This window comes from Taudactylus pleione, unplaced genomic scaffold, assembly GCF_031769625.1.
Source record: "Taudactylus pleione unplaced genomic scaffold, aTauple2 ptg000936l, whole genome shotgun sequence".
NCBI lineage: Eukaryota > Metazoa > Chordata > Amphibia > Anura > Myobatrachidae > Taudactylus > Taudactylus pleione.
In genome coordinates this window covers 655,853-682,449 of record NW_028285337.1, presented here as the reverse complement: position 1 = coordinate 682,449, position 26,597 = coordinate 655,853, and the positions used below count along the sequence as shown (strand labels likewise).

At 44.0% G+C, this 26,597-nt stretch overlaps 1 protein-coding gene across 2 annotated transcripts in view; it reads left to right on the top strand.

Moving 5' to 3' along the window:
* The window catches only part of WDR47 (WD repeat domain 47), a 104,698-nt gene that overhangs the window by 35,853 nt on the left and 42,248 nt on the right, over positions 1-26,597 (top strand). For both annotated transcript variants that reach the window (XM_088459804.1, XM_088459805.1), the window contains exon 6: positions 23,413-23,539. In XM_088459804.1, coding sequence (XP_088315930.1) covers positions 23,413-23,539 — 127 coding nt within the window. The remainder of the gene's footprint in view (positions 1-23,412; positions 23,540-26,597) is intronic.

The following is a 26,597-nucleotide window of genomic DNA, read 5'->3' as shown; positions in this document are numbered from 1 at the left end:
CTTACCCATTCATACTGCAACATCTTTGAAGGAGACTACAGATAGATGTATAGAAGCTTGCCATAAATCTACAGTATATACTCTCTTACAGGAGCTATTACTCGTACTGCTAGGGCTACGTCCTGGATGGAAAAAGCCATTGAGAGTTGGGCAAAGGCCCTAGAAGAGACCTTTCCCCCTGATGCTTTGAGGGAACAGCTGTCCTACAGTACATATCTCACATTAGAGATGCAGCCTCCTACTTAGGTGAAGCAGCTTTGGGTATGGCTCTCCTGGCCTTCAGGATATCTGCCACTTTGGTAGTGGCATGCCGTATTCTTTGGCTATGTTCCTAGAAAGCAGATTCAGAATCAAAACGGGCTCTCGAGTCTCTGCCTTATGAAGGAGACATCCTATTTGGTCCAGAATTGGATAAAATTGTGACTACTTTGCCTGCTGACGAGACAGCATTTCTGCTCTCTATATATAATACAAAGACTCGGACGTTATCCTTTCAGGGGTTTTTCGCCCTCAAGAGAAAGCCAAGGGTTGGTCTTTTTAACAACAGCAGACATCAACAAAGCCTCCAAGCCTAGGGCCAAAAAGGCCTGGGCTACTAGACGTCCACCTGCCAAGTCTGAGGACAAGCCTACAGCCTGACAAGGGCGGTCTCTTCCTGGGGGCTCCCAGGGTGGGAGGCCGACTTCTTCATTTCAACCAGTTTTGGCATCAAACCACATCAGATGCCTGGGTAAGGGAAGTGATCTCCCACGGATACACCCTCTCATTCCTGAGGCGACCCCCCCTGCAGTCCTCTTGCACAGGACCTCCATCAGACCCAACCAAGGCCTGCTCCAAAAAGCCATTCAGTCTTTACTCAGTCTTCATTCAGAAGCCCAATGGATCTCATCGGCCTACCCTCAACCTCAAATCTCTGAACAAGTTTATTAGGATGCCCAGGTTTCGTATGGAAACCCTCCGTTCCATTTTCCAAGCTATGGAGCCTGGGGATTTTATGGTATCTCTAGACATTCAGGACACTTACCTCCATGTACCTATAGCACCTTCTCATCAACAATATCCGGTTTGCTATACTACAGCAACATTACCAGTTGCAGGCTCTGCCGTTCGGGTCTTTACCAAGATCATGGCAGTTATGGCGGCCTCTCTTCGCCATCAAGGGATCAGACTGCTCCCATACGATCTCTTGCTGTTGACCAGATCCCCAGAGAGTCTTCACCGCCATCTACAGGTAACTGTTGCCTTTCTTCAAATGCACGGTTGGCTGATCAACTGGAAAAAAAATTTCTCTAACACCATCTCAAAGGATGGTACATTTGGGAGCCCTCCTGGACTCTCCAGTTCAGAGAATCTTCCTAACAGCGAACAAGATTTCAGCAATCCAGCACAGACTATGCAGACTGCTCCACAAGCGCTGTGTCAATTCCCCCTGCAAAGCAGGCCTTAGGATCAATGGTGTCCACCTTCGACATGGTGGAGTTCGCCCAGTTTCACTCCAGGCCCCTACAACACCTGATCCTCTACAGGTGTAACGGGCTATCCCATCTGCTCAAATCCCAGACGGTGAGCCTCCCCCCAGAGATTCGCCTGTCCCTAACCTCGTGGTTACAGACTCCCCACTTGAACAATGGTCATGCCTTTTGGATCCCGGACTGGGCTCTCCTCACCATGGACACAAGCCTCCGAGGGTGGGGCGCAGTAACTGGCCCGCACTCCTTCCAGGGCCGTCGGTTCTCAGTCGAGGCAGTGTTACCAATCAATAGCCTTTCAGCTTCTAGTGGACAAATGGGGTCTTCTGAAAGTGGATCTCATGGCCTCAAGACACAACAACAAACTTCCAATTTATGGAGCCAGAACACAGGACCCCGACGCGGCCTTCATAGATGCATTGTCGTGAAATGGAACTTCCATTTGGCATATCTCTCCCCTCCAATATCTCTACTTCCTCAAGTGCTTCCAAAGTTCAGACAGGAGTGGGCACAGTCCTGTTCATAGCTCCGGCTTGGCCCAGTCATCATTGGTACTCCAATCGTCTTCAAAGGATCTCCATAGACGTTCCTCTTCAACTTCCTCTACGAGTAGACCTGTTGTATCAGGGTCCATGTCTACATCCAAACGTAGCCTGTCTGTCTTTAACGACTTGGCTTTTGAGACATCCCTCCTAACGGCTATGGGTTGCTCCAGCTCTGTGGTTCAGACCCTGCTCAGAGCATGTAAACCGACCTCAGCCAGGATTTACCACAGAATGTGGCATATGTATTTCCAATGGTGTGCTGCAAGAAACTATGACCCGCAAGTCTTTAAGGTTTCTTGAATTCTTGCCTTTCTTCAGGCTGGACTGGATCTAGGCCTCTGCTTAGCATCTCTGAAAGTGCAGGTCTCTGCTTTGTCTATCTGGTTTCAGTGCAGAATTGTTACTGTACCGGATGTTCACATTTTCATGCAAGGTGTTCTACGTATACAACCTCCCTTTTGTTCCTCCTGTGGCTCCATGGGATTTGTGGCGCTCCAAAGACTTCAGGAACCTCCATTCGAACCCCTGGAATCAGTGGATGTCAAGTGGCTCACTGCGAAGACTCTTTCTTCTGGCTATAGCGTCTCCCTGTTGGGTATCTGATTTAGTGGCACTTTCATGTTGCTCCCCCTTTTTAATATTTCATTAGGACAGGGCTGTTCTTCGTACATGCCCAAGTTTCCTTCCCAAGGTGGTTTCTCGCTTCCACCTGAATGAGCTTCTGGCATTTAATTCACCAGACCTCTCGGCAGGTGTGGCAGCATTGGACGTGGTCCGTGCGCTGAAGATCTACGTGGACCGCACTACTTCCATCAGGAAATTGGACTTCCTCTTTGTCCTATATGTATTCCACAAGAAGGGATGGTCAGCTAAGAAAAGAGACTCTGGCCAGATGGTTTCACATTACTATCTCACAGGCTTACACGCAGACTAGCCTTCCTATGCCGGCTTCAGTATCTGCTCATTCTACTCGCTCTGTGGGCTCCTCGTGGGAAGCCCGGTGTGGTCTCTCAGCTGAACAGCTATGCAAGGTAGCCACCTGGTCTTCTATCCACACCTTTCTCAGGTTTTATGCCTTTGATACATTTGCCTCTCGGGATACTTCCTTCGTGCATTGGGTTCTCTTAACAGCTCAGGAGAGTTCTCCCCGCCCCCCCTTGAACAACTGCTTGGTACATCCCCAATGTCTCCTGTAGAGCCCTATGGACCCTGAAGAAGAAAAGGAGAGTTATGGTAAAACTTACCTTGGTTAACTCTCTTTTTTCGAAGTCCATAGGGTCCACAGGGCACCTGCCCTGACGCTCCTAGTTTCTATGGGTTTCTTCTCCTGGTCACTTGTTCACTTCTCTGTGTAAGAGTGTGATTCTTCAGTGTACCAGTCTTCCTTCTCTCCTACCCTGCTCCTACCTTGGGCTTGTTAACAAAACTGAAGTGCCCTCAGGCTGTGGGCGGGGTATAGGGGGAAGGACCGGAGCATCCTGAGACTGAAAAACTTTGCTGTTGGTGTCCAGTCCTCCAGGTCCCACTTACACCCCCATTTCTCGCTGTGGACTCTATGACCTTCGAAGAAAGAGAGTTAACAAAGGTAAGTTTTACCATAACTCTCCTTTTTTAAAACAACCTTCATTAAAAGAGCACATTTCGACCTACAACATTCCATTTTTCTGCCTAGGTTATTTTTGGCTTGCGGTAACAATTTTATGAAAAAAAAGATGACTTTCTTGCTGTTCGTTCTTTTGAGTCTAAACTGGGGAACGCTGACGCTGGGATATAAGGAAGAGGCCGAGGAATAGGCACCAAAATAGTTAATGGCTGAAACTGAAAGGCAAAAGAAGAAAATACATCTAACTCACATCCTACACCAGGGAGGGAACTCTGTGTTCCCCAGATTGGAGTCAGAGGAATTGCTTTTATGGTAAGAAAATCCTCTTTTATCCTAATCTGGGGAACACTCATGCTGGGACTTCCGAAAGCTAGCCTTAAGAGGGTGAGGGATCACGCACAGCCAGTGCTGTACTCAAAACCTTGCGAGCAAGACTCACATCCTTCGTCACAAATGCATGGAACCGATAACATTTGGTAAACGTGTGTACTGAGGACCAGGTGGCCTCTGACCCTTCCATAGTAGATCTTCTCGCAATGGCAGCCTCCATCGCTGATTGACCACCAGCGACAGAAGACTGTGGTGCTATGACCTCTGTGGCCAATCTGGCACTATTAGAAAGACGTAAGCTTTTTCTTGCTTGACCTGTCTAATTACATGTGGGAGCGTGGATGTGGGTGGAAAAAGGTATCTGAAGTGGAAGAACCGCTTGACTGTCAAGGCATCTACCAGGGTCGCCTGTGGATCCCTAGACCATGCCCCATACTGTGAATGCTTCCTGTCAACCTGGATGCCATGAGGTCTACCTCTGGCAGATCTCATCTCTCCACAATCTGATTGAATATATCCTGATGTAGGGACCATTCCTCTGGTTGAACCTTGTGTCGACTGAGAGAGACTGCTTCCAAGTTAATTACCCCTGGGATAAAAATGACTGATATGGCTGTTATAAATCTTTCTGCGCATGTCAAAAATGCCTGGACCAGAATATGAAAGACTGCTCGTAGTTCTAGCACATTTATAGAAAGCATGCTTCCAAACCCCCTGGAAGTGGAACTTTAGAGTCACTGCACCCCATCCCTGGAGACTGGCGTCTGTTGTGACTAGTGTCCATTTCCAAGGTGAAAATTAACAACCCCTGGACAGGTTGGTAGTGCAGAGCCACCAATCCAAGAATTAGCTCCCCTATATAGACAGGGGATCCCACCGTCAGCAACGCTCCAGGATAAAATGTTGAGGGCCTGAAATGGAAGCGTGCAAAAGGAACCTCCTCGAATGTGGCTACCATCTTTCCAAGTAGCTGCATGCAGCGTAGTATGGATACCATGTGAAGACTCAAAATTCTCTTACCAGGCACTGCAATTCTCTGATCTTGTCCCTTGGCAGAAACACACGCTGACACAGGGTGTCGAAGAGATGGCCCAAAAACACCATCCTCCGAGCTGGGTCCAGTTTGGACTTGGGCGGGTTGAGGACCCAGCCGTGGAATTCCAGAGTTGCCATAACAACCTGCAAGTAAGCACTGAGTAGATCTGCTGATAAAGTTTTGATCATGAGATCATCTAGGTAGGGAATTGCAACAATTCTCTGATGATGCAGTAGAGCCATCACAGGTGCCATGATTTTGGTAAATACCATTGGCACAGTAGAAAGCCCAAAGGGCAAAGCCAGAAAACGAAAATAAAGGGGACCTACTGCAAAATGCTGTAGTTCGTTATCTTCTTCCCAAATTGACACATGCAGATATGTGTCTCTGATGTCTAGGGACACGAGAAATTTTCCCCCTTCCATAGAGGCAATTATGGATCGCAAAGACTCTATCTTGAACTTCTGCACTTTTAAGTGTGTGTTTTAGCTTATTTAAATTCTAATTAATAAAAATAAGAAAAAGGAAAAAAAGAGAGAGAGAAAATAAATAAACTAATACTAAATACCCCTAAACAATACACAACAATAAACCAGTATAATGCTTTTTTGTTTTTACAATGCCACATTCACTGGCCTCTAGACACAGTAGCAGCGTGGAGCAGTAATCAGCTGGCTTTGGCTTTTAAATTAGCCGGGGAAGCAGTCAGAGGTCACATGAATCGGAAGCCCCGCCCCTCCGCTCTGGGAGTGTGGGGAAGAATGCAGCTGCCATCCAGACTGCATCGGATCCTCAGGAGGCCATGAGCCCCTTCACCTCCTGCCCCCCTATAGAGGGAACCAGAGTCTATACAGAGACCTCCGGTTCCTGTACATATATTTTCTTTTTTGAAATTGTGCCGCTCGGCTGCTCATTGTAGGTAGTGCCACCATTCCCGGGAAATGGGGCTCCCAGGAAATGACGCAGGCATAGCCGGTAGTGGGGGGGACTTCAGGGTCCCAAACACCCGCAGGTGTGGTGACCCTCTTCCAGTCCCAGAAGCAGGCATGGGGGAAATAGTGCCGGCTACCAGTGCTGATGTAATATTTGCTCTATACCTAGCCTTATCCCATAAGGGAATAACAAAATAGATACCCAGCGCTAAATCAAGGGGGATAGTCAAATATAAGTGCAGCAGTAAACAAGGTGATTGTCAACCTACCAGGAAACTAAACACAAGAAAAAAACTGCGCTCTAATATTCAGATAGGGACATCAGTGTGGCATAAAAATCAATACATTAATTTATTCAATTATGAACATACATTACACGTACATAGGGCCTGATTCAGAGCCGCTCGTAAGCGGCCCGCTCGTTTGCTCCGAGCGATGTTTGCCTAACTGCGCGTGCGTACGGATCGTAATACGCATGTGCGAACCAGTCAGTGCGGCCGAAAATCGTTTGTTCGCTAAATAGCGAATGCCTGCTATTTTGAGTGACAGGAGGAGGCGTATGTGGGTGGTAACAGGGGAAGGTGCTTGAAAACGGGGAGTGGAGATCTGAATGCAGGCGTGCTTAAAGGTCAAAACGGGCGTTTTATGGGTGTGCATAATTAATACAGCAGCGTCATTGACCACGTCACTGGGTTATTTTATAGTCAGAACTGCTCGCAAGATTGCGGTAGGAAAAAGCAACTACAAGAATAGCGAGCAGTTCAGACGCTGGTCGATGTACTCGATTAATCTAATAAATAGCGGAAATGACGTAGGATGCGAGCGGCCAGGGGGCGTAGTTATCCAAAAAAAGACCGCAAGTTTTGTTAGCTCGTTCAGACATAGATGCGTGAACACACCGCTAAGAGCGAACGGTTCATTTGAATAGCCACCCCTTTTTTCTGAACGAACGACTGCAAATAGCGTCTGGCTCTGAATCAGGCCCATAGACAATAAATAATTAATTGAAACAAATGAAATTAATGGGTATATGAGCGCTGGTATGGATTAGAATTGGTGGACCGCACAAATAAAAATATATGAATGTAATGAATAATCAGTAATCAATAATAAAACAAAACAAACAAAAAAACAAAAAACAAAAAAAAATATAAAAAAAAAATAAAAAACAAAAAAAAATAATAATTAATAAAAAACAAAGATGAAAATAGAAAGAAAAAACAGCAAAGGAGAGAAAAGGCATAAACAGTATTATGGAATTAATGTTTATAGTCTTTATAGACTAGTTGGGGGTGTGCCAGTTCTGCATGTACCCCACGAGGGGTCCGCTGTGCTATTGTCACCTAACTCACCCTAACTAGCTCGGCGTTGACTGCTGACTTCAGCTGCAGATTCCCATCTGAGCCGCGATCACATGTCCCGCCGGGCTGGCGCCGCTTGATGACAGAGGGCGTCGGGGGATGTTCAGTGGGCTTGCAGCGGCAGTTGTTCTTTTCCTGGGCACTCCTTCCAATCTCCAACACGTTTCGGACCTTCCACGGGTCCTTTGTCATCCTTGACAAAGGACCCGTGGAAGTTTCGAAACGCGTTGGAGACGCGCTACAAGCCCACTGAACATCCCCTGACGCCCTCTGTCATCAAGCGGCGCCAGCCCGGCGGGACATGTGATCGCGGCTCAGATGGGAATCTGCAGCTGAAGTCAGCAGTCAACGCCGAGCTAGTTAGGGTGAGTTAGGTGGCAATAGCACAGCGGACCCCTCGTGGGGTACATGCAGAACTGGCACACCCCCAACTAGTCTATAAAGACTATAAACATTAATTCCATAATACTGTTTATGCCTTTTCTCTCCTTTGCTGTTTTTTCTTTCTATTTTCATCTTTGTTTTTTATTAATTATTATTTTTTTTTATTTTTTATTTTTTTTTTATATATTTTTTTTTTGTTGTTGTTTTTGTTTGTTTTGTTTTATTATTGATTACTGATTATTCATTACATTCATATATTTTTATTTGTGCGGTCCACCAATTCTAATCCATACCAGCGCTCATATACCCATATTTTTAATCTGACCACTATATTTATTGAGCTGCGGAAATACAAGCGCAACACACCATTTTTATTTTTTACTTCTAAATGAAATTAATGAACCATACAGCAGTGTAGTATTATCAAAAAACTGCATCAGATAAATCAGCATGTATATAAATATATACCACAATTAACTGTATTTTAAGGGGAGTTGATCAGACTCACGATAAAAGAGAAATTGTAAGAATCAATCTCATAGAGACCACAGTGTTGCTAATAGCAATAGCAGGTCAACAGTATCCAAAGATAGTAACTGGTATAACAAGTCTCTTGTTGAAACAAAGTATTGATGTTCGTGCCAGAAAGTCTGAGGTAGATCCTACTAGTATAGAAAACTCATAGCAACGTCCATATATAATAAAATTGAATCTGAGTTGGTTAGATGGTAGTTAACAGATGAAATCAGTCAATAATTAATCGTAGAATCTTATGCGAGAAAATAATGGAAACATGCATACCATTTTATAGGGTTTCCCCAGCCGCAATGTCCAGTATTAAACACTCAGTGCAGTATTCAAGCAAATGGCACAGAGCCAGTGTAGGACTCCAGAATCACCGACAGCATAAACGGAGGGGGGTTCACAGGCTTTCTCCACCAGGCGACTAGTGTTTAATGCCACGTCCCGGGAGCAATCCAAATAGTGTATGGGATTATATCAGCTCCCGTCTCTATGATGAACAGCGGCTGGAGTTGGACACTGCAATCACGGAGCAGTCCAGATGATGAACAGGACACAGGGGCTCCTGACTTGGATTACAGACGGCAATGCAAACAGTTCACCAGATGCAAAGTATGCCGGCGCCTGGTAGTAGTCTGTCCTCCGGCTGCCGTCTCACAATATTAGCGGCCAAAGTCCGGCTTGTAGAATGTATATTGGCAACGGTGCAGCATAAAACAATCCCCAATGTCAAACGAGTAAGCAGACTTTTTATACCAGTTACTATCTTTGGATACTGTTGACCTGCTACTGCTATTAGCAACACTGTGGTCTCTATGAGATTGATTCTTACAATTTCTCTTTTATCGTGAGTCTGATCAACTCCCCTTAAAATACAGTTAATTGTGGCATATATTTATATACAGGCTGATTTATCTGCTGCAGTTTTTTTCTTGTGTTTATCCCATAAGGGGACTCGGGCACCTGATGATGATTATCCGTTTAGTTGACATCGACTTTTGGACACTTTATGGATCAGTGAACGCCACGCTTCTCTTTCTCTGACCACTTCCTTCAGGTCATTTATGGGCATGTTCGTGTAAGCCTTTATTGTGTCCAGCCAATGAGTTCTTTGGCGTTCTCTTCTTCTGGACCCGCTGATGAATCCAAGCATTAGTGCTGTTTCTAGGGAATTAGCCCGCATGACATGTCCAAAATACGAGAGTCTTTGTTTGGTGATCTTGCCTTATAATGATATTTTTTGGTTTACCCGCTCTAGGACTGCCTTGTTCGTATTCATTGCTGTCCATGGTATGCGCAGCATTCGCCTCCAGCACCACAATTCAAAAGCGTCGATTCTCTTGCGATCTGCCTTCTTGAGTGTCCAGGTTTCGCATGCATACATAAAGATCGGAAAGACAATTGCATTCACCAACCATGCTTTTGTTGCGCTGCTGATATCGTTGCTCTTCCATGTCTTCGTCATTCCTAGCATAGCATTGCGGCCAAGTGCAATTCTTTGCTTTATTTCAGTAGATGATTCTCCACTGAGATCAATCTTAGAACTCAGAAAGAGGAAGTCTCGTACCGATTCGACTTCCTCATTATCGATTGCAATATGGACTGCATCGTCACTTGCCGTAGTCATTATCTTTGTTTTCTTGATGTTGAGGTACAGTCCCATGCTCTCGCTTTCTTCTTTGACTCTTTTGACCAGATATTCTAGGTCTTTTCTACTTTCAGCAAGCAGAGTCGTGTCATCGGCATATCATAGATTGTTGATGATCCTCCCTCCGATTTTTAATCCAATTGTATACTCGTCCAAGCTGCATCGTCTCATGATCATTTCGGCGTAAAGATTGAATAAAGCTGGCGAGAGAATACAGTCTTGTCGAACACCTTTTCCGATCTTGAACTAATCAGTGTTACCAAAAGCTGTCCTGACTGTGGCTTCTTGACTCATGTAGAGCGATCGCATCAGTTTCTCCAGGTGCTCCGGAATGCCCATCTGCCGTAAACATTTCCATAGGCACCTAGGTAAATGAGAAAAGGCTAGAAATAAAAATAAAGAACCTAACCTAAAGAACTTCGTTCCTGTCCTGCAGGCACTAAAAAAATAACTGAGGAGCTAGGGGAAGGGGAAAGTATATAAGGGAGTGGGCGTTTCAGCCATTAACTATTTTAGTACTTACTCCTCGGCCTCTTCCTCATATCCCAGCGTCAGTGTTCACCAGATTAGGATGAAAGAGAGAGGCATTTTTCAATGGCTGCTGTTCTATAGCAATAAGAGCCAGAATCCTGTGTTTAGGTGTCTTTGTACAACTTTTGGTGGTGATTTCAGAAATTAAGCTGAAAAGTTATCAAAAAGTGTGTCACGGCAAGTCTGACAGCAGATTTTGACTTTTCTAACTTACAAGAAAAAATTAATATTGCGTTGATCCATGGTGGCTGTACCACAACCAATTCCTAAAGCACTGGGCACCCCATCCCTTAGGGGCCACATCCGATAACCATGCAAATAATGGCCATGGGTGGTGGGTCTCTTTGCCACGGTTTCCCAAGCCTGAAATAGAGTTTATTTGTAACAGGCTACCAAGCCTGAATTTGGGTATATTTCTAGTTCCCAAGCCAGAAATTGTGTTTCTTTGCAAATACAATATTTCTTTGACAATTCAGGCTCTTGCCTGCAACTATTTCGAGCACTGATGAAGCATTTTCTGTTGTGGCATGAATTAAAGCAATAGCTCCTGGCTTGGGAACCAGAAAGAAACCCAAATTCAGGCTTAGGATCCTATGGCAAAGAAACCTCGTATTACCGGTTTGCCACTTCTAAAAGGCCTGTGTTATGAGCAAAGCAAAAAATTGAGCAATTTGCACTTTGGCAAATCCATGTTGTACTGCAGGTGGGGCAGTTTTAAAATATGCAGATAGATTTATAGTTGGGTAGAGGTGTGACCCAGCTTAAGTCTAAATTTCAATGTAAAAACAAAGCTGCCTAGTATTCACTGCATGCAGAAGGAGCTAGTATTTTTCCTTCATGCAAAAAAAAAAATTGCATTTGCACCCCTTGCACTGCAGAATGGTTTGTTCCAGAAAAAGATTGTTCCTTGTTTGCTCCTTTTTTAAAAAAAAATGTGCCCATAAATCTAAATCGAGTTCAAAATGCCCAGTTCTTTTTATTATAGGATAAATGCGCCTTACTCTATATGCAGTAACTACAAGTCATATCAGCAAAACTGTTATCTCCATCAAAACTTTGGGCTAGTAGATTTTAAAGGAGCAGAATTGGCGTGTTCCTAGATGTATTAATGCTTAATGGATGTACTTTTTTTCTACCCGGTAATTAAACAATATTTCATTATTAAATTTCAAAAGATGAGATTCTTGCCATAGAGCTAATTCAGATACTACGGGGTAAATTTACTAAGAATCGTGTTCGACGGCAATGTCCAGCGGATTGGAATTGAAATCAGATTGCTGACCAAGAAAACAGTACTTATTAACTATCTGATTTTACCTTCAATAGAACTCCGGCGATGTCCAACGTATTTTTTTTTTGTCTAAAACCCCAACTTCGCTGTCAAATAGAAGGTAGAATCCATCTTCAATCTACGGTTTCAATATGTCTAAAAGTGATTAATTGTTTAAATGTTTAAAAAAAAAAAAAATGTGTCTCCCTTCCCCCTGAATTCAATTACCACCTCCTGACCTCTCAGCCTGGGCTGGTAATGGAAAATATGGGAAAAAGTGGCGTAGGGTTCCCCTTGTTTTCCCAGAAACCAGCACCAGGCTGAACCAACCGAGGGGTAACGATATAGCATTGAGACACACAGCATAACGTTAACCTACTCCAAACTGGCCAGACAGGGCTGGAATTCTCTGAAAGTTGGGACACTTCCCCACTCCCGAAGCACAACCAGCCCTGGGCAAATGTGGCAGGGTCACTCCATATAAATGAATGGGGAAGTGCTGATTGGCTGAGAGCGTGGGAGAGGCGTTCTCTGCCAGTCAGTGTTTCACCATTTATTTCTGTGGCAATGACCCCTGCAAGGGGACAGTTCGTCGTTATCCCCCTGATTGACTCAGCCCATTGCTGGTTTTTGGAAAATAGGGGGAACTCCATGGCATTTTTTCTCCTATTTTCCAATGCCAGTTAATCATTTAACGAAGCCTGCACTGATCATAATGATCTAAGCAGTGCATCAGCCAAGCACGCCTCTATTTTTTTTTTTTTACTATTGCGGTGCAATGTTTCTGTAGGTTCTATCCGCTCTATTTAAAAAAAAAAATATATGTTTGGCCCGATTGTCTGCCTTTTTTTTTTTTTTCCAAAATATTTTTATTTTAAATTGTAGCAGGGGCATCATTTACATATACATAATGTCAAAAATACAATACTGAATTCAATTACATATTTGAAATCTACTAGTATTTTACATTTTTCATTAACCTCAAACTCAATGCTATGTATTTCCATATACTAAATCTTGCGATTTCTTTTTACTAAACAGCTGGAAATATTTTAACAATAATTTCTATCAAAAAACATGTGTTTATACTAGGGGTGTGCACCGGACACTTTTCGTGTTTTGTGTTTTGGTTTTGGATCTGGATCTTTCTTCGTGTTTTGGATCTGGATTGGTTTTGCCAAAACCACCCTTCCGTGTTTTGGGTTCTGGGTTTTGTGTTTTGGATCTGGATTTTTTCTTAAAAAATAAAAAAAAAACGCTAAAATCACATAAATGGGCCTTTTTTTGTTCCTACGCTATTAATAACCCCAATAACATTAATTTCCACTCATTTCCACTCTATTCTGAACACCTCACACCTCACAATATTGTTTTTAGGCCAAAAGGTTGTACCGAGGAAGCTGGATGACTATGCTAAGCGACACAAGGGGGCGGCACAAACACGTGGCCCATCTAGGAGTGGCACTGCAGTGGCAGACAGGAAGCCAATCAGCGTTATGGTGCCCATTTGCATGTAGCACGAACCCGGGAGATCCGTGCTACATGCATCTGTGTGATTGGCACAGAGCAATGACAGGTCCGTGAGACCCGTCTGTGCTGCTGTGGTAAAAAAAAAAAAAAAAAACCTGTGTAAAAAAAGAAAAAAATGGCGTGCACCCCCCCAAAAAAGAGCAACCAGCCCCGGGCATTAGTAACCCAGTGCTGGGTGTGCTTAAATACAGGGGACAAACGACGTAGGGGTCCCCTGTACTTAAGCACAACCAGCACCGGGCTAGTCAGAACCAGCGCTGGTTGCCAAAATACGGGGGACAAACGACGTAGGGGTCCCCTGTATTCTGCGCAACCAGCTCTGGGCTCTGATCCGGTCCTGGTTCTGGAAATATAGGGGACAAAAAATGAGTAGGGTTCCCCTGTATGTTCCAGAACCAGCACTGGACTTTTTCTAGCGGGGGGCTGATGCCACAGCCAGGGGAGCCCTTTCACCGGGCCCCCCAGCCGCAGCATCAACCCTGACCGCTAGTCAGCCCAGGCCGGGGATCCCTGGAGAGCTGGGGACCCCCCAATAAAGGGGGGTACCCTCTCCAGGGCACCCCAGGCCCAGGCTGATAGCCCAGGGCTATCCCCGCCACCCCTGGTGGCGGTGGGTGGCGGGTTGATTGTGTGGTGTGGTGTAAATAAAGAATATCAAACATTGTCTTTACAAGTAGAACTGCAAGTCCCAGCTAGCCTGCCCCGCATGCTGGTACTTGGAGAACCACAAGTACCAGCATGCAGGGCATTAAGGGCCCACTAGTACCTGTAGTTCACCTGTAAAAAAAATGTTTAAAAAAACACAGGACACACACACCGTGACAGTATAAGTTTATTAAACATACATACACACACACACATGTACACATACTCACCTATGTAACCTGTAGCATCGGTCCACTTGTCCGGTAAAGTATCCCTAGGGGACCTGTGAAAAAAAACATACTCACCATCTCCTATGCGAGGTTCTGTCCTCTTCGTTCCAAAGTAGGCATCCCCGGACTTGGCAAAAAAAAAAAACGAAAACGCGATCCACGAACTTAGTACCGTTCTATAGAACGGTACTTCCCGAATGAGAGCTTAGCGGCGGGGTATCACCATGGAAACCCCGCTGCTAAGCGTTCATTGGCTGAGAGAGGTCATCTCCCGTCTCTCAGCCAATGAACGGCTCCCTCCATTGTAGTCAATGGTGGGAACAGCAGGGTAAACTTTAATAACCTTGCGGCTCCCAGCATTGACTACAATGGAGGGAGCCGTTCATTGGCTGAGAGAGACGGGAGATGGCCTCTCTCAGCCAATGAACGCTTAGCAGCGGGGTTTCCATGGTGATACCCCGCCGCTAAGCTCTCATTCGGGAAGTACCGTTCTATAGAACGGTACTAAGTTCGTGGATCGCGTTTTCGTTTTTTTTTTTTTGCCAAGTCCGGGGATGCCTACTTTGGAACGAAGAGGACAGAACCTCGCATAGGAGATGGTGAGTATGTTTTTTTTCACAGGTCCCCTATGGATACTTTACCGGACAAGTGGACCGATGCTACAGGGTTACATAGGTGAGTATGTGTACATGTGTGTGTGTGTGTGTGTATGTATGTTTAATAAACTTATACTGTCACGGTGTGTGTGTCCTGTGTTTTTTTTAAACATTTTTTTACAGGTGAACTACAGGTACTAGTGGGCCCTTAATGCCCTGCATGCTGGTACTTGTGGTTCTCCAAGTACCAGCATGCGGGGCAGGCTTGCTGGGACTTGCAGTTCTACTTGTAAAGACAATGTTTGATATTCTTTATTTACACCACACCACACAATCAACCCGCCACCCACCGCCACCAGGGGTGGCGGGGATAGCCCCGGGCTATCAGCATGGGCCTGGGGAGCCCTGGAGAGGGTGACCCCTTTATTGGGGGGGTCCCCAGCTCTCCAGGGATCCCCGGCCTGGGCTGACTAGCGGTCAGGGCTGATGCTGCGGCTGGGGGGCCCGGTGAAAGGGCTCCCCTGGCTGTGGCATCAGCCCCCCGCTAGAAAAAGTCCAGTGCTGGTTCTGGAACATACAGGGGAACCCTACTCATTTTTTTCCCCTGTATTTCCAGAACCAGGACCGGATCAGAGCCCAGAGCTGGTTGCGCAGAATACGGGGGACCCCTACGTCGTTTGTCCCCCGTATTTTGGCAACCAGCTCTGGTTCTGACTAGCCCGGTGCTGGTTGTGTTTAAGTACAGGGGACCCCTATGTCGTTTGTCCCCTGTATTTAAGCACACCCAGCACTGGGTCACTAATGCCCGGGGCTGGTTGCTCTTTTTTTTGGGGGGGGCACGCCATTTTTTTCTCTTTTTACACAGGTTTTTTTTTTTTTTTTTTTTTACCACAGCAGCACAGACGGGTCTCACGGACCCGTTAGTGCTCTGTGTCAATGACACAGATGCAAGTAGCACGGATCTCCTGGTCCGTGCGTGCATCTGTGTCATTGAAATACACAGCAGCACAGACGGGTCTCACTGACCCATCTGTGCTCTGTGTCACTGTCAATCACACAGATGCATGTAGCACGGATCTCACGAGTCCGTGCTACATGCAAATGAGCACCATAATGCTGATTGGTTGAGAGCCGTGACAGACGGCTCTGTCAGCCAATCAGCACTTTGCCCATTAAAGGCAAAGGCATTTTTTTTAAAATGGCCGCTCGAGGCAAAACCTCGAGATCCGACAGCAGATCTCGAGGTTTTGCCTCGGGAGAGGGATCCGGGGCAGACAGGGAGATCCGAGCTTGGGCTCGGATCGCCCCGGATCCCCGAAGTTCGGGTGGGTTCGGTTCTCAGGGAACCGAACCCGCTCATCCCTAGTTTATACTTAATTAGTTCTTGACATTATAAAAATAAAAAAATATGTAATTATATGTTTTTAAAGTTCCTTCTGATGTCCACCCACCGACCAAGCCAACATTCTCAATTCAGGTGCACAGTTTACCTTTCTGGTAATTGAATTGATGATTCTCCCATCAATATCCATGTCTCATACCATTGTGTCTTACGCATACAGGGCCTGATTCAGAGCCGGACGCTCTGACCGAGCGTTCGCTCTGAATCAGGGCCCTCCTACATGACAATGGAGCGGCCTCTTGGACGCTCGCATAGCTGTGGGTGACCACCCACAGCTATAGCGAGCGTCCATGATGATGGTCGGGATGGTCAAGACCATCGCGACCATCGGGCTTGGGAGAGTTATCAGAGCCAAAATCACTCCCCCTGATGTCAGTGGGGCCGGCTTCAGACGGTAGGTGTTCCCATGGGAACGCCTCCGTCTGGCAGCCACGCCCCTGGCACGCCCACCAAAGGGGGCGTGCTGTCAATCAACATCGACAGCACGCCCCCTTTGGTGCGAGACCCGGAGCTCCCTCCGTCGTGCGCATGCGCAGTAGGGCACCATCAACCCACTTGCGAGCGTCCTGCACTCGCGAGCGGGTCTGAATCAGGCCCTCAGTTATAAATTTGCGTTTGCATTGTATCTGACAAGATGGGGATATAACTCTCCCAAGTCTCAAAAAAAGAAGAGGCTTTCCTTTGTATATTGAACATGGTCTATACCCAATCCATTCTGAAATTAAATCTCAATTTTTCTTTGTACAATGTGAAAGTTATGGGAGTTGGGTGAATCCATTCCTGTAAGATAGTTTTCTTAGCTGCAGCGCTTATAGCTATTAATAGTTTTCTGCTGCCTTGGGTAAGTCTCTGCCCCTTTGGAAAAATATCTACTACCGCCCATTCCGGTGTGAAGGGTATGTAGTTTACCAAAATCCCTGAACTACTGGACACTGCCATATGCAATGATATAAGTCTGCCTCTATTGTATCACATCTAGTACACGTATGAGTGTCCGACAGACCCATTCTGTATCTTCTGTGGGGAGATAAATAGGTTCTATGGTAAATGTTTAAAAATAACTCCTTGTATGTGCTAGCACTCAATAGTGCACGTGATCTTGATAACCCTAGTATTAAATCCTCCATTGAGCGGGTTGGGAATTGAGTCAACAACTGGCGCATACCCTGGCTGACCAAGGTATGGTCCAATTCTTCGCCAATAAATTTTATAATATGTAGATATGACTTTCTTGTTGGGATTCTGTCTACCTAATAATCTATCTAGTGGGTTGTTCCAATCGGTGGGTGAGAATGCATGCACTATTGATGCAATATAATGTTTTGCCTGGAAATATGCCAGGGGATATGCCCTTAAAATCTCAAATTTTTCTGTTGCCTCCAGGAACATCAGGGATCTTTTCTCGTTAAATTCCAACAAATTGCCTATAGTATGCACAACTCCGACCCTCCATATTGTAAAGGGGTATGTCGCCTGTACTTCTTGAAAATCTATATTGCACAACAATGGGAGATGTATTGATTTGTGTGCATTGAGTCGTAGTCTGTGACGCAAAATGTGCCTCAAACGTCTAGTTGTCATGAGCAGAGTATTATCTCGGATTTTTATTGGTACTTCCTGGTTATGTACCGTATATGTAAGAAATACTTTAAATCCATAGTGGGGAGAAATTGTGACTCTATTGATGTATTGGCATAAACATCCCTGTCATGCAACCAATCCGTCAATATCCTCAGCAGTGATGAGTGATTATAATTAAGGACATTCGGGAAGTTTATCCCCCCATTTGCTTTGGGTTGATATAACGTTCTTAAACTTATCCGGGCTCTACCATTCTGCCATATAAAAGACCTAAATAATTTATTAATAAATTGAATGTCTTTTGATGTGAGTAAAATAGGTAGTGCCTGTACTGTAGCACATAAAGAAGGCGAGAGAACGTCCTCATTTTTATTAGAGTCGCTCTCCCCAAATGTGAGAGTCTCAAGTGTTGCCAACTCAGAAGCTCATCTGTAATATTTTGAATTATGCGGGTGACATTTTTTTTCATATAAAAAAGCAGGGTTTTTTGGTATTTGAATGCCCAGATAATCTAGATGTGAGGAGGCCCAGGAAAATGAAATGAAGAACCGCACGACGGGACCTACAGAGTGGGATGTAGTAACATCGCTGTGGATTTATTTTCATTAATTTTAAGCCCCGAGATATCACCAAATTGTCCAATCTTATGTATAATTGTTGTCAAAGTAAATTGAGAATCGGCAATGTATAACAGAATATCATCTGCGTAAACTGTGAGTTTGATGCTATGTGTGCCTATCTAAACCTCACATAATTCTGGCCACTGCTGGAGGATATGAAGGAGAGGATCTGTTGCAAGATTGAATAATAGGTATGAAAGTGGGCAGCCCTGACGCGTACCGTGACCCAGTTTTATTGGCGAGCCACATATTCCATTTACTAACAATGAGGTAGTGGGTGAGTTTTATATAAAAATCAAATCAATCTGATGAAATTAGGGGCAAATTGTCTTCGCGAAAGGATTTCAAATAAATGTGGCCAAAGGACCGTATCAAACGCCTTGTAAGTATCAAGGCTTAGAAGCCTGTTTTGAGTATTAGGCAATTTACTGGATGCCATAATAGCGGCCAGAGCAGCACGAATACCCTTCACTGAGTGTCTACCGGACACGAATCCTAGTTGGTGTTCAGTCAGCAATGATGGTAAAATGTTTTGTAAATATGTGGCCATTATTTTTGTTACGATTTTTAGCTGCACATTCAACAAAGAGATAGGGCGGTATGAACCTACTAGTTTAGGTATAAGAATGGTATGTGAATTATTAAAGAACGGAAGAGAAGGATAGTTATGGTGGATACGTCTGTACAGATCCAATAATTACGGGGCGATATCCTCCTGGAGAATTTTATAGTACTCCCCGGAATAACCATCTGGCCCAGGAGCTTTTTTTGTTGGCAATGCCTTTATGGTAACTGAGTTCTTGTTCAGTGATATCAGCGTCTAAAGTCTCCCTATGATCATGTTGGAGCATAGGAAGGGGCGCCTCATCGAACTACAATTTCTGCTGTTCCGTGTCAATGGCTTGCGGGGAGTAAAGGGTAGAATAAAACTCACTGAATAAAGAAAGGATATTCTGTGAATCAGTGACAAGGGATTTAGTTGTGGGGTTGAATATTGCTTTGATGTGATTTCTAGGTTTCCTCGATTTAGCCATATTAGCTAGGAAGCGGTCTGCTTTATTCCACCACCTATAATTTTTGTGTTTAGAGATCTCCGTTCTGTTTAGCCTGAGTGAGAAGAAAATCTTCCAGAAATTGTTGAGCTTGTTTATATTGGCTTAATTTATCTCGGGAGGGATCTGTGGGTATATTCATTAAATGCTGGATGCACCGTTACGGCCAGGGAGTTCCTATTCTCCGACACGTCTCTTTTGCGCTTGGCCATATAGCTAATGATATGTCCCCGTAATACAACTTTAGATGTCTCCAACATTAAGATAGGATTGTCCCAGTGCTCAATATTGTCATCTACAAAATTAGACCACTTTGATTTTAGATATGCTTTAAAATCCTCTGATGAAGTCCTATTTACTGCAAAAACGCCAGATATTGTCTCGATAGTTATCACAAGGAAAGGATAGAGTTATTGATATTGGGGCGTGATCTGAAATTACAATATTGTCTAGATTTGCTTTTTCTAATATAGCCATCAGAACATCCAAAACAGCAAAATATAATCAATTCGGGACAAGGAGCCATGTGCTGCTGATAAATGGGTATATGAATGATCGGTAGGATCTGGATCTGTCAAGTTTAGTGTATTTAGTAGAGGTGGAAGTATTTTCCATGTGGCTGTATCTTGTCTGTCTATGCCTTTTTAAAGTTGTTGTGTTTTTATGCGATTTTTCTGTCTGATTTTGCTTTTAGTAAATCTCCGATTTGCTATTGATGGAAAATTGCAGAAAAACATCAAATTGGCGCACAGTAAATTTACCCTGTATGTTTATTTTTTGAGCTTTAACAATTTTGGATATTTTCATTGGTGAGTGCCATTGACAGTCCACTTAATAATTTGTACAATACATAATAAATCTTTCATCTGTTTCCTTGCTTTGAGAAAATAAATGCCTGTCTCCACCCCTCCTTACTGGATGATACAGCTGCCAGTGTAGAATTCCTCTACTCTCCTCCCTTTCTTTCCACAGGTCATCCTCCTCCTATTTCACTACATCTCCTTTCTCTCCAATATCTCTGCTCAAACTTCCCTCTTCTTTACGCCCACTCCCTACACACTTCTCACTGCGGTATGCAGGCGGACCTAATCCCGAAAGCCGGCTTCCCGACTGCTTAATCCCAGCGAGGGTTAAATGACAGGCGTCTAAGTCTAGACGCCTGTCATTTTACCAATGCCGGGAGACAGGCGCCTGGCATCCCGATCCAAGGAATGCCGGGTACGGACAGCCGCGGAGGGGGGGAGGGTTAGGTTTAGGGCTCCCTGGGGGACTTGGGGTTAGGCACCCCCGGGGAGGACTTGGGGTTAGGCACCCCCCGGGGACTTAGGTTTAGGTGGCGGGGAAGGGGGGGTTAGGGTTAGGCACCCCTAAGGGAGGGTTAGGGTTAGGGAAGGGAATTAGGTTAGTCTATACTTGCGTCCGGCGGTAAATCATACCGATTCTCTCACTGCAGATCCTACACAACTGTAACTGCTCTTTCAAGCAAATATCTCCTTTTTCTCACCCACATCTTCCAGCTGGCTGCTAGCAACATGCCTCCCAAACCCAAGTGATACCCCTTACCTTATTCCCGTCTCTCAATTTTCCCACCTCCCCTTTTCTTACACACTCTTACCTCTCACTCAACCGCATTCCTTGACTGACAAGTTGATGGAGCACGCTTCCTACACCTTCTGATTGATTGCTCCAGAACTGTCTCCTTCTGTTGATGCCCATACCATCTTTTATTCTCTCTGGTTTTTGGCATGCTTTCATAGTTTGCCCCTAAGGTTTGGTCTTGTAATTCCCTTAAAATATTTACCACATGCCTTTCTCACTCCACCCATTGCTACAGACACTCCATGATCATTGTGTACTCCCATCTTTATGCATTTTCCATCTATTGCAATTGGCCTTCCTTGTCTATGATTACACTGTGCCTCCTTCATCTACATTTACACCCAAATCCATGTGCGCACACAAATGCCCTGTACACAATCCTTGCCTCAGTCTCACTTGTACCACTCCTTTCTCCTATTTCTACCTTGTCCTGTTCTGATACTACAATCTTTCTACAACACCGTACTCACCACAGTCCTAGACAAGGCAGGTTGAGTCACAAGCCATAATTTCCAGAGATCCAAACCCCATCTATGGCAGTCTAAACATCCCCAAAAGTTCTCCCTGACTGCCAAGTGCCAGTGGATAAAATCTCGCTCCAACAGTGACATCCACTACACATTTATCCTTCTTACTATACCCCTGTTTTGATAGAGGAACTTTCTTAATACCTAGTATCCAATCAGTGTACACTTCGCTGACCGAATCGTTCCCCCAATCGGTTCATGGATGGCATGGAGGCAGGCCTGGATCCTGGAGCATCCAGTCCCGCCAGCCATTAGTGCAGAGTTCGGCAGTGGGCGTGCTATGGAGGTGCTTCCGTTTTTAAAAATTATGCCATGGCGCCATTTTTAAAATTCAAGATGGCCACAGCAAGCAATCACTGTGATCCGCGTCTTCGTCCCGCACCTTTCTGTCGGTTAATATTAGCCAGAATGAAGCAGCAGGTGTTGGATAGGCCGACAGTGGAGGAGAAGCAACACGTTGGAAGTCCTAGGGAGGTGGCGACTATGCAAACAAGTTAAAAGGCTGCCACCCTCCAGGTGAAGATCACATAAGAAGACACCTGAATCCCTGGGGGAGGCGTCAGCTATGCAAAAGAGCTTAAAGGCTGCCACCCCCCCAGGTGAAGGTGTTGTCCAATAAATTATTTTAACATTAGGTGTTGTCTTTATTTATTTTTATTTTTACTTTACTGGTGGGCTGCAGATGCCAGCGGGCCCTTGATGTCCAGGCATACTGGCAGTTGTGGTTCTCCAACGCCTGCATGTCGGGGCTGCCTTGCTAGGACCTGTAGGCCTCCTGTAAAGAACAATATTCAAATACTAGGGGCATAGCTCTGGGGTTTCAGCCCAGGGTTAGTTGTTGCTCGGTAGAGGAGAATCCATGGGGTCCCCACCTGCTGAGGAATTTCAGCCTTGTGCTGACCAGTTTGTGGCTCGCTAATGTGATGGCAGGGAGACCCGACAGTATGTGTCCCCCTGCTATGGCATTATCCCCCTCCCCCCGGGTGGTTAAGCCTGGTGCTGGTTATTAGAAAATAAGGGGAACCCCACACAGTCCAACCCCCACTCACTATTTTCCATTACCAGACCAGGCTCAGAGGTCTAGAGCTAGTTACTGATTGGAGGGAGGGGGGGAGACTGCTACATTCAGCAGACATTCAGCAGGTGCAGATTGGAGGTCTGCTGAAAAATTGGACGTGTGTGTGCATTGATTGGATGTAGAATCTGCGAGAAGGTCTGCCGTAGGATTGTATAAACAGTTTGATCTGTGTATGCACTTGCCGATGCCGGCATCCCTGCCAGGTCCCGCTGTTCACGATATCGCGCTGGGTACACATCGTTTAGTGTGTACCCAGCTTAACCTGGACTGCTACACTCTGAAGATGCTTACAAAATATTTCCTGGGTATAATGACTCCTATGTGATAGGAGGCCAGTGCTCCTTCACTTTACACAAAATATATTTTTATAGGGGGCTGACTACCCCCATTTGAACCTGCAGCTTAGACAGCGCCATCTGATATCCCATTGTTTTTGCTCCTTCACTTTAACCTGTCGACACAGAACTAGTGCTGTGATCTGACGCCATCCTGAGAACATTTTAAACTGAGAGCAGGGATTTGGATTGTTGAGTGTAAAAGAGATAAATATTCTCTATATAGAAGAGGGTGTTTTTTCTTTTTTTTTAGCAACATATCAAGGTAGACTTTGATTATATGATTATATAGAGATATCAGTTTAAAAGGAAGACCTAAAAGAATTTTTCCATAATAATAATAATAATAAAAATAATTAATATCTTAGATGAGCTACATAAAAGCACTTAATGCACTAACATCAAAATATACAATAGGGTTATTTTCCACTATGTAATTACATGTATATATCATTTATATCATGACAACAGGCATTACTAAATGTATGGGTCTCGACAGAATTTTGGGTTATTTTCTATAGTAGGAAAGTAAACATCAGCACTTGGAAAGCCCAGTAAATGTAAAGCACTTTCATATTCCTGATAGGAGTGAAACCCCTCAGGAGAGAGACATTCCAAGCAGCAGTGAGACTTTGTGCCAAAACCTGAGTCCTGAGAATGACACCCAAGCTGCAGCGCCCTGCGAGGAGCCAAAAAAACCTGAGACAAATGAGGTAATGTTTTCTTTTTCCAGTGATCTCATTGCACTTTTCCAGCCCTTTATGTCCTAACAGAATCTAAAAAAGGATGGTGCGTGTGTTAAATTAGTGGTTCCAGCCACGGTTCTGAGAATACTCTGTCATACTTTCCCTTCTGCTTCCTACTTTCTCTCCTAGTGCTACAATATAATATTTTACAGATGGTTTTGTATTTATTATACATAAAACAGAGGAGTTGCAATGAGTAAATGTTAAACTAAGAGTTATCAAAATGTAACTTTATATAATAATAATTAGTATAAAGCAGTGGTTCCCAAACTGGATGCCGTGGCTCTCTGGGGTGCCTCAGCGCTCTTGCAGGGGTGCCACGGGTTGGTGGTCCAGGATCAAATCAAATTTATGTATTTTTGGTCAATATGATAGTCTAAACCAGTGTTGGCTAACCTTGACACTCCAGCTGTTATGGAACTACATAACCCAGCATGCACTGCTACAGTTTTGCTATTAGGGCATGCTAAAACTGTGGCAGGGCATGCTGGGATATATAGTTCCACAACAGCTGGAGTGTCAAGGTTAGCCAACACTGGTCTAAACCAATGCTGGTAACTACCAATCATAAAATATATGGACAAACAAAAGTGCAGCCCTATTCACCACCACATAACTGACCCTAAGGGTAATATATAAGTGCAATTTACTTAATTTAAGAATTTTTCTGAATTTGTCAAAAAAAATAACTTTTGGCTTCGGGGTGCCATGAAGAAAATGCTGATACTCTAGGGTTCCGTGATGTAAGAAACTTTGGGAACCACTGCTATAAAGTATACATATCTCCCTATTGGAGCCCTGTATACTTGTATTAAAATGATTGAAATATGAGTTACAACAGGACCTTTCTAAAACATTTTTGAGAACAAGGGAAGGATTTGTTACCTAAAATTCATTGTACAATAGCCTTACAACATTTGCAGTACATTGTATTATTGTTTCAAGACATAATTCACCCTTAAATGAAAAAAATTACTCTACAATTAAAATTTCCATTATTAATTAAATACATAAACAGTATGTTATGAAAACAATGACCATCAATTTTCACCAATACTATTAGTTAAAAAAAATTATTGGTGCCAATGGATGATCATTGTTTATATGACTTATATATGTATTGGTATATTGATTGCACTGTTGCCTTTTTATGTTTTCCTTTTTGTGAGCAAGTAGAAAAGCATCTATAAACAGCTGCAATCTCATATTAATTATATTTTCTATAGCTCCGGAAACAGACTTCCTTAATATACCCTAAAGAAGAACAACATTTTTATAGCGTTTAGACGTTTACTGGTAACTTAAGGCTATTTAGGGCAAGTTGCATGGGATGCCTTTGCCACACATTAGACGTATAAAATATTTTAATTAATATATTGCATAAATTGATGTTTTTAGATTTATTTCGGCTATCTAATTTGGCTAGTTCTCAGTGGAATGTCACCAGATTTGCATACTTCATAGATCTCTACTCTGATACAGTCCTAAAGTGAAGGTACTGTATAAAAGTATAGATTTCAGTTTCAACTCTTTCACCAATCTGAATATTTGCAGGACGGTAGATACGTGTGCCCAAAACCTTATAGTGAAATAGGGACACTAATGTTTCTAAATACTACATCTATTTCCTACTTATCGCTTACTTTTGCACATTAAGATATTGGCCCATGCCAGTAATCTGCACAGACCATTAAATCTCCCAGATACTGTGTTATTGCGTCATTTTATTTGGACCCAGTTTGATCACTGCATTTACTGCTTCACTGGTAAATATGGAATCTGCTCAACACTGCTGTCCTCTCCTCTTTTCCTCATTCAATTCTCCCTGCTAGAGGATGTAAAACTCTTATGGGTTTTTTGTGGAAATGGAACACTATAAATCCACAGGAAACTGCAGTGATGTGTTTGGTATATTGAGAGAGATAAACCAACATGATAGGATACACTAGATCACATGACCGTGCATTATTTCCCAACGGCCGCACACCTCAAGCCTAATATACATCTTGCTATAATCTGAACCTCCTCACAAATTCACAGCTGTATTACTCCACAAGTGTAAACAATAACATCTCTCACAGAGACACCGCCTCACTGACAACAGGACATCACTGCCTCACTGACATACACTTTTCTGACAGAAAAATCTCAAGAAATGTCCGAATTACTTCATAACTCAAAGGACCTGACATTAGTCCTCACCAAAGAACTTAAACAGGACTTAGCCTGAGCAGCCACTTCAGAATCCAGCACAACAAACAGTGAGTAGACATGGCAGCCTTGACCTTGAAGAAGTATTAAGCACTTCCTGCCAGTACAATTCACTGTACGTTTTCTTCCCAAATGAACCACTCTTATGCCGCGTACACACTGGCCGATATTGTTAACGATATCGTTATCGTTCACAATCCTGTGTGTGTGCAAGATATTGTTAACATTTCGAGCTCCCACGGATCGTTAATGATATCTTTCATCGCCTGAACATGCAGGCCAATCTGACAAGATCATCAGGTTGTGCATGTTCAGGGATTCTGCCGGTGACATCACTGAATGATATCGTTGACGATATTGTTCAGTATATAGGCTCAATGTCGTTAACAACATTGAGCCCGGCAAACCCTTAATGATTCGCTCCATGAGCAATATAGAGTTAAGTGTGTATGCCTTTACAGTGACAGTAGTCGCTAATGTACAACTGTTTTATTCACTTACTGTTATCTGTTTAAATGTTTCATTATTAAGGTCTTTAATTTCCATCATAGGTACACTTTAACTGTGAGAGACAGAATCAGAACAAAAAATTCCGGAAATCACATTGTATGATTTTTAAACAATTTATTTGTACACCTACCAACCAGCAAGAATTCTGGCTTTCACAGACCTGTTACTTTTTCTTTAGGAAGCTCATCTATCCTCCACTTGTTACCTGTATTAATGGCACCTGTTTGAACTGGTTAACTGTATTAAAGACACCTGTCCACACCCTCAAACAGTCAGACTGCAACCTCTCCACCATGGCCAAGAC